At 31.5% G+C, this 7,691-nt stretch overlaps 1 protein-coding gene across 1 annotated transcript; it reads right to left on the reverse strand.

Annotated features, from left to right (window-relative positions):
- Window positions 1-401: 401 nt before the first annotated feature.
- Window positions 402-6,526, reverse strand: LOC128172898 (neurocan core protein-like). The gene is made up of 5 exons (XM_052838636.1): window positions 6,190-6,526; window positions 4,333-4,432; window positions 3,861-4,037; window positions 2,408-2,581; window positions 402-1,739 (listed from the first exon to the last, which is right to left on the reverse strand). The coding sequence occupies exons 1-5, from the start codon at window positions 6,505-6,507 to the stop codon at window positions 1,528-1,530; spliced, it is 981 nt and encodes a 326-aa protein (XP_052694596.1). The 5' UTR covers window positions 6,508-6,526; the 3' UTR covers window positions 402-1,527.
- Between the last annotated feature and the right edge of the window lie 1,165 nt (window positions 6,527-7,691).

Consider the following 7,691-nt stretch of genomic DNA (forward strand, 5'->3'; position numbering starts at 1 on the left):
ATGAAAAACGGCTAAAATATAACTAGCTGAAATAAGATTGATAGTTTATCTATATCTACAGTGTTTTTCCCCAGCACACAGTACTTTTGTAACATAATAACGACCACCAATTTGTTGGATTTTTCAACTAAAAGAAAATATATTTTTATTTTGCAATTTGCCTAAAGACGTATTCATATAAAGAATCATTATTATTATACAAAATGCAAATGTGTGAATTGCTTACTGAGTATTTGAATTCACAATGAATGATATAAGGTTTACAAAACAAATAATTCAATTGTCACCTTAATTTTTATTCAATGCCATGGATTTTATTTTACAATCTATAACGCAGAGAGAGAGAGAGAGAGAGAGAGAGAGAGAGAGAGAGAGAGAGAGAGCACATTTAATTCGTAGGGAACAGAAAATATTTTTTTTTATATATTCTCTCTATTCGATGTTAAGTTAATGAGAGAGTTTGTTTCAGCGTAAAGAGCGTTTGTTTGAGTAATTCGATTAAATTGAAATATCCCGTACAATTAAACAACCACGAATAATCGATTGCAGCTAAACACCAATACTGTATTACCCATACTTGATAAGTAATTTTCTCAATATACGATAAATGAATGTATAGACATTTATTGAAGCTATAATCGCAAATAAAACTTCCTAATGTAGCAAAATAATTTGTACTTATTTCTACTATGCCTAGAACGGAAAATATTAAAATCTTTACCGATCACCATCAATGTGATTCACGCTTTGCAATGAACAATCTTACATAAATAGCCCTTGATACAAAAAACCACTATATAAAAATTAGACAAGTCGGAAAGATAATCGTTTGATTATACTTAATAAATTTTAATTAAAAATTCCATTTAAGTAATAATGTAACATACCACGAAAAAAAGAAAGAAATAATATGGTTAACAGTCACTAAAACTTTCAATTTTATGTTATACACAATTGCCAGCTGTATAACGTAAAAAAAATACCACTGCATTGTTTGATTCTCTTTCTTAACTAGTGTTCAACTGAACTCAATATTTCTTTCAAGCCTTCTTAAGAACAAAAAAACTATAGTACCGATTACACCCATTCTTACAGAAAGTAAAATCCAACTACACACTGGGTTCACTCTCTGGGTTTACTATAAGTTTGATCCGGGTTTAATTTACTAGAGTGAACCCAAAGGAAATTGAGAGGGGACACAGGGAGTAAACCCCGATCGGAAGTATACCCTGATAGCAGAAACTACATGTGTATTCGGAATATACAAGGAACAGGAATTATAAGCAGTAAGATAGTCAGATAAAACACAGGTTTGTTTCAAACTTAAGTGTGTTCAGATGACCCAAAAAGCAATTTCTTTGTAAGCCCCAGGTAAACTCCATGTAAACATAAATTAAACCCCAAGTAGACCCAAATTTTCAAAAAGAACAGTCAGAGTAAACCCGGGTTTTAGTTGGGTTTTACTCTAATTTTGGGGTGGGTCCGATCGGTACTGTTTGTGTAATTATCATTTATGTTCTCTGTCTATCAGTTGATTTGTTTTTCACATATGAAAGGGTTCATGGAAGTACATGGAATGTCATTCCACATCCCATTTGAAGCATACATCTCTATACAGTTCTCGTAATGTCCAATGTCATTTGGCTCTCTCGGTGACCATTGGGTATGATTGACAGAATTTCTACTATTACTCCAGATAAAATCTTTCTCATTGATCTGGTCGCTGCCCCCAGTCCACACTGTATATATAAAGTACATGGTTACTGTCCTGATATTATAGCGATATTCCGGGCAATATTCACGTTTTCGACCCGAACCAATACTTTAACAGAAAAGTATACAAATAGTAATGCATGGTTCTGTGTTTCATTAAACAGGTAATGATACTTTTACTTTGTCTTGATTACGAAATATGCATTGATGTTCATTCCAAATGCCAAAACAAATTCTGAAATCATTTGTTTTCAACCACTAAATAAGTTTTGGCGATCTTAGTCGGTGTTATTACTATACACAAAGGTACGTACTTACAAGCTGTATTGCTAAACTTTCTTTAATTTGATAAGTTTAAAGGTGTTGTATATTTAAAAAATATTTTTAAAATTGTGTTTGGGTGATCAAGAAAACTAATAAAAATTACTAATAAAGATGGCATTACTTATTTTCGATAATATTCAATATTTCACCTTGGTATAAAAATTTATATCCTCCAATATTCAAAATAATCATTAATATTTCAATGAAAAAATATATGTGTAAATTATGTCAATATTATACACTAATATAGATTCTTCAAATAAAATGTTTATCCACGTTTGATGTCGTTCCTATATACGTAAAATTTGGTACATTTATTACCACTTAAGAAATTATTATGCGTTAAGTTACTCAGTAAGCATCATCTTACCCTTTTCCGAATGAAGATGTTGATTAACAATGTTGAAAAGGATCCATTCATTTTCCTCAGCCGATTCAATCTCTACTAAATAGGCACCAATTGATTCACAATGGACCTTTGCCCTGTTCCAAGTCTTCTTTTCTTTGAATGGGCGATAAACATGATAACCGTAATGAACCCAAACTAAAAGAAAAACAACTCTGTATACTGTTAACTTTTCATTCATATTCATTTTATTCGTTCTGGTAAATAATTTACTGTGACAAGACAACATAAAAACTGCACTTCAAAATACTCGATACGGTTAGCATCAATGATATCCACAAGAACAAGGCAGATACTATTAGCATACATATTTTATTTAATAACGTAATCCATGTAAAACTAGACTTCAAAATGTTAGTAAAAATCAAAAGAAAAAGTACGAAAATGCAGAACACAAAGATTTTTCAAACTATGATTTGTATGATAAGAACGCATTTAAAGTTGTTTACGTATTTAATACTATATAAAACGTTTAGCTGCTTAAAATTACAGTTCACGCTTTTGGGTGCGTTATTTTGATTTTGCACTCGCCAGTGTTATAATACATGTTCCAAGACCTTTATAACTGCCAAAAAAGTATTGAGTTTTCAAAATCATAAGTCGGAAAGATTATGTAAGCTTAAACGTTCACAGAAATATTCTATATTGTTGACATTGCTCGTGCTATGAGCTTTTTCAGTGCTTGTAACAGTCAGAACAGAATAACTACCCAGTGTCATTTATTATGTGTGTTACTTGCAGGTTACATGATGTTGCCTCTTTTAGTTTCAGAAAAGCATCAATCACCAACCCTTTTCCACAAAGTGTCATATGGTGTGTTACATTTCCAACCTTACACAGGATATCACAATTCTATGTGTTACATGCTTCTTTTTCACATAGAATATTGCATTCTCATTGCCTGTTTTCACTACATTTTTTTAAATATAGTTTTGGTTTTGATATATTGTTGTCGTCGCTAGTACTATGAACTATGTTCACATTTTTACTTTAAAATCAAGATCAAGTATCAAGTATATGATTTCAGACTGTCTTTTTGGTGCAAGAACAATTATGACACCATAATTGAATTGATAAAGCTATTTTCCGTACATCACCGGTTAAAAAAATTTGTAGAGAATTTCTTTACATTCTATCTTAAATCACAGTTACAGTAGCCCCGATAGCTATACTCAATTTAACATCATTTAACCAAGGAGATCAAGAGCTTGATTAATACCGTTTTAAAGGGAATGTAGGCTTTTAAAAAAGATTTCATTAGTCAGCAATAATAAAAAAAGCTATTGTTAAGAAGCAACATTTAAAGAATTCATATCTTGAATTTCATAAAGCTGTGGGCCCCTTTTATATTCTAGATATTGACTTTAAGATTGGAGTAAATATCGCGCTTATTAAAGTCCAAAAACTCATTACATACTCTCTTTACATACGATGTCGTATTTCCACTCCCCGTTTGATTGACAGTTCAATCGTCCTGAACCAAACTGGGAGTATCCATCAGCACAAGAGGCATGTATCCTTCTGTGTATACCAATGGCGTCCTCTCGTTTTGTTGTACTCAGATCTATCCCTGTTCGATTAGGTAATCCACAATCTTCAAGAATTTAGAACCAAAACAGAATCAAAACAGAATCCTCGTATTTTGCTCTTAAGTATTCAATATGTCCGTTGACAAAGTTTGATATAAAAATGTCACCCCTACCTTAGCATATATATTTCTAATTAACAAATTTGCAAATATAAGGCAGGAACACGACATGCTTAAAAATGGTTTTGAACAATACCCCGTATGCAAGAATTTAACTGGTCCTCTGTGTGGAAAAATGGGGGGGGGGGGGGAAGAATCTACAAATGGTATAAGAATTATTCTTGTTTCATAGTCAAATTACCTGAAATAACACATTTAAAAAGTGTTTCCTTTGTGTATTTTGTATGGACACATTTCTCGTTGAGGCTGCAGTTTGACTTGGAACATGTTCCGGCTAGTTCCTACAAATAAAAAGATCATCTAATTAAAAAACATTACACTTACATATAAAAAGTAGTTTTGAATTGGATATTTACTTCTTGCTAGATTTAAAGAAAAAAAAATTAAAAAAACATTGGCAAACGAAAATAAACAACAGATTTCACAATGTGTAAGGTTTCATATCAGATGAAAACAGACAAGTGAAAGAGTATAGATAGGTATTTTTTCCATTGCTTTGTTATGGCTTGTTCTTTTAATTTTAGCTTTCGGTATGATATATTGCTTGAAAATGTTTTTTCCTATTAACCAAGCGTGATGCATTCAATCCTTAAAGTTTATCCTTTCACACAAGTGTTTATATTTCTTCAAATTGTTCATTAGAGACGAATATCGGAATACGAGTGAATTGATTAATGTCGTCAACCGCTTTTTTTCTACGCTGATCACCAGACTGAGTATAATATCACATTGTCTTGGCACACAGTTAAGGTAAAGATCTAGTAGATGATTAAAGAGTGTCTTTTTGGTGCTAGAACCATTATGAAGAAGAATCATTTTCCTGGACTTTACGGCCTTTTAGGAATCATGTAGAAAATGAAACATTATATCTATTCATAATGATACCTATATTAAATTTGACATCATTTGAAAAAGGAGGTCGAGAACTTGTTAAAGGCCGTTTTTGGATAGACTGTGAGCATTCTAGATATATTTTATATGTCAAAAATGAACAACAACACCCCCCCCCCCCCCCGATATTTGTTACTGATTTCCATCATCATATATAGAGTATGACAGTTTGAAAAACGGTTTTTCATTGTGTTTTTGTAAAACTTTAAGCCCCGATACATCTTAAGGCACATTTCATTTACTAGATCTTGACCTTAACGTCAACTCAAATATTTCAAAGGAAATATAGATTTTGGCCATATACTGAAAAAGTGGTGACTTAAATTTGATCTATTCCTAGCTGTTAAAAACATATCAATATTGATAAAAGATATTAGTTTCATCGATCGTGATACAACAGTTTTACCATTGCCTATTCCTACATGTAAAGTAAAATATTATAAATCGATGTTTGGAATTAAACTGTAAAAAAAATCGATGGAAACTAAGCTACGTTTGCTTTGAAAAATGATTTGTTTTAAATGAAAGAATGATTAATACATGAACAATAAATTTAAGGAAAAATAAATTTAACAGGACCAAAATACACTACCTTGAGTTACAAATTGCTGAATGAACACAACTATCGTTCCTTATCTAATCTTTAACGGGTCAGTTAAAAAACCATCTACTTTACGCCTTAATATTTATGTCAAAATCAACAATATTATCAATTACATGTATTTACTGAAACTATGCTGCTTAAAAATCTTTCGGTAATGTGTCTTTTTAGTCACTTATATAGAAAGAATGCCAAATTTATATTTTACGGACGCATGGTGTATCCGTCTGTTTTGAGAAACTATACTGTTATGACTTTATTAAAGTCATTTTTAATTACATTGTATATTTCATGAGATATCAAGTAAAGTTCATATATTAAAAATGGACTTGTTAGAAAAAATACATACATATACTTGTAAAATAACCGCATAGTTGAATAACAAAGAAAGAACTCCCAGTAAAAACTCGTAAGTACTTAAAAAATAATACTCTTAACATTGTCTTATATGACAATTTACATTCTAACAACTTTGCAGGATATAAAATATGATATTCTAATAAAAATAGTCAAAAGCACACAATTAGAAACAATGAGGGTAATTACCTCCGGCCAATGGTCCTTATCGCTGTAAACCCACCCAGGGCTCTCTGTGAACTTAGTATACGCCGTCTGTTTCTTTTTGTAGTTAAGTTCACAGAAATTTGCTCCTTTGAAATAATTGACTGATGCACAACGTGGTGAAACTAAACACTCAGTTACACAGTCCAGAAAACTGAATTCTGGGAAGGAACTGATCACGCTTCTGTCCAGTCGATGTCCACGTTGAAGTTGAGAAAAGCCCTGATGTAGATTACAAAAACACGGAGCAAATTGAAAACAAAACAAACACCAAGAGAATCTATAAGTTAGGAAAAACAACATTTCGACGAAGCGATTTAAATCGTGCACATCAATGTTAACACTACTCTGCAATGAATTTTATCGGTTATCTAAATATAAAGAAAAAAAAGGGTTATAAACTATTAATGGTTTAGATTTATTTAAACCGAATTAATCAATTTAAACCAGTTTACATAACGTTTAATATGGAATGCAGAGGAAAACATTAATACAATCAATATGATATCTAAATACATCGTATATTTATAGAAAATATACCCTTTTCCGCACTGTGATATATAAACAGAAATTGCGCCAACCCATGGATCTAAACCCTAGGGATGTGATATAAGATTCATTTTATACCTCTCTCCGGGAATCTTCGGATATTATATCACACCCTTTCCGTTAATTATCGGCTATTATGACGTAGACTTCGGTATGCGTCGTTTAACTCCGATCTCCGAGTATGATGTATAATAGTACGTCGACGTCAACTTGGTATATAAACAGCTGGCGCAGAAATTCCAGGGATGTTTTTTAGAGATGGAATATATAGACACGGAGTTATTTGTTAACAATTATCATTCATCACATAATGTTTTCTATTGTTTCTCTGATATTTTCTATAAGTATATGATATAAAACTCATAACATAGCAACCAAAGAATCCAGATTTCCTAGAAATTAATTTTCAAAATATTTATTAAAAATATTGAGCACTTGTTTAAATATTAACCTTGCAGTGTGAATATATGACCTAACTGTGCCGATTGCGTGTTGGAAAAAAAGATCGCTTACTTTTATCTTATGTAAACAAAGTTGCTTTTAAAGTTTAAAAATACTGACTACTGTATTTAAATATTATACTTACGGAACAAAAATATCACTGAGGTGGAATAACACACCTGAAAAACGTCACTCGAATTAACAGTAGATTATTTGATTATGAAAGACATTATGATAATAAACTGTACATATGTCAAATAAGGGAAACATTTGCAGTTTAGAGATAAAAAATGAATATCTAAAAAATTCAATTTTTAATTAGTAAGTAACAGCAAAAGTCCCCAATGGATTCGAACTCAGGATGTATGGAACACAAGCCCAACACTTTAACCACCCGCCTATGATGTAAGGTACATGTTGCCGTCGACAAAATCCTTTTAATATAACAAAATGTCGTTTCGATCAGAGGTCAGCCATTTTGTGACGATGTGTTATTC

Source organism: Crassostrea angulata, chromosome 2, assembly GCF_025612915.1.
Source record: "Crassostrea angulata isolate pt1a10 chromosome 2, ASM2561291v2, whole genome shotgun sequence".
Lineage (NCBI taxonomy): Eukaryota > Metazoa > Mollusca > Bivalvia > Ostreida > Ostreidae > Magallana > Magallana angulata.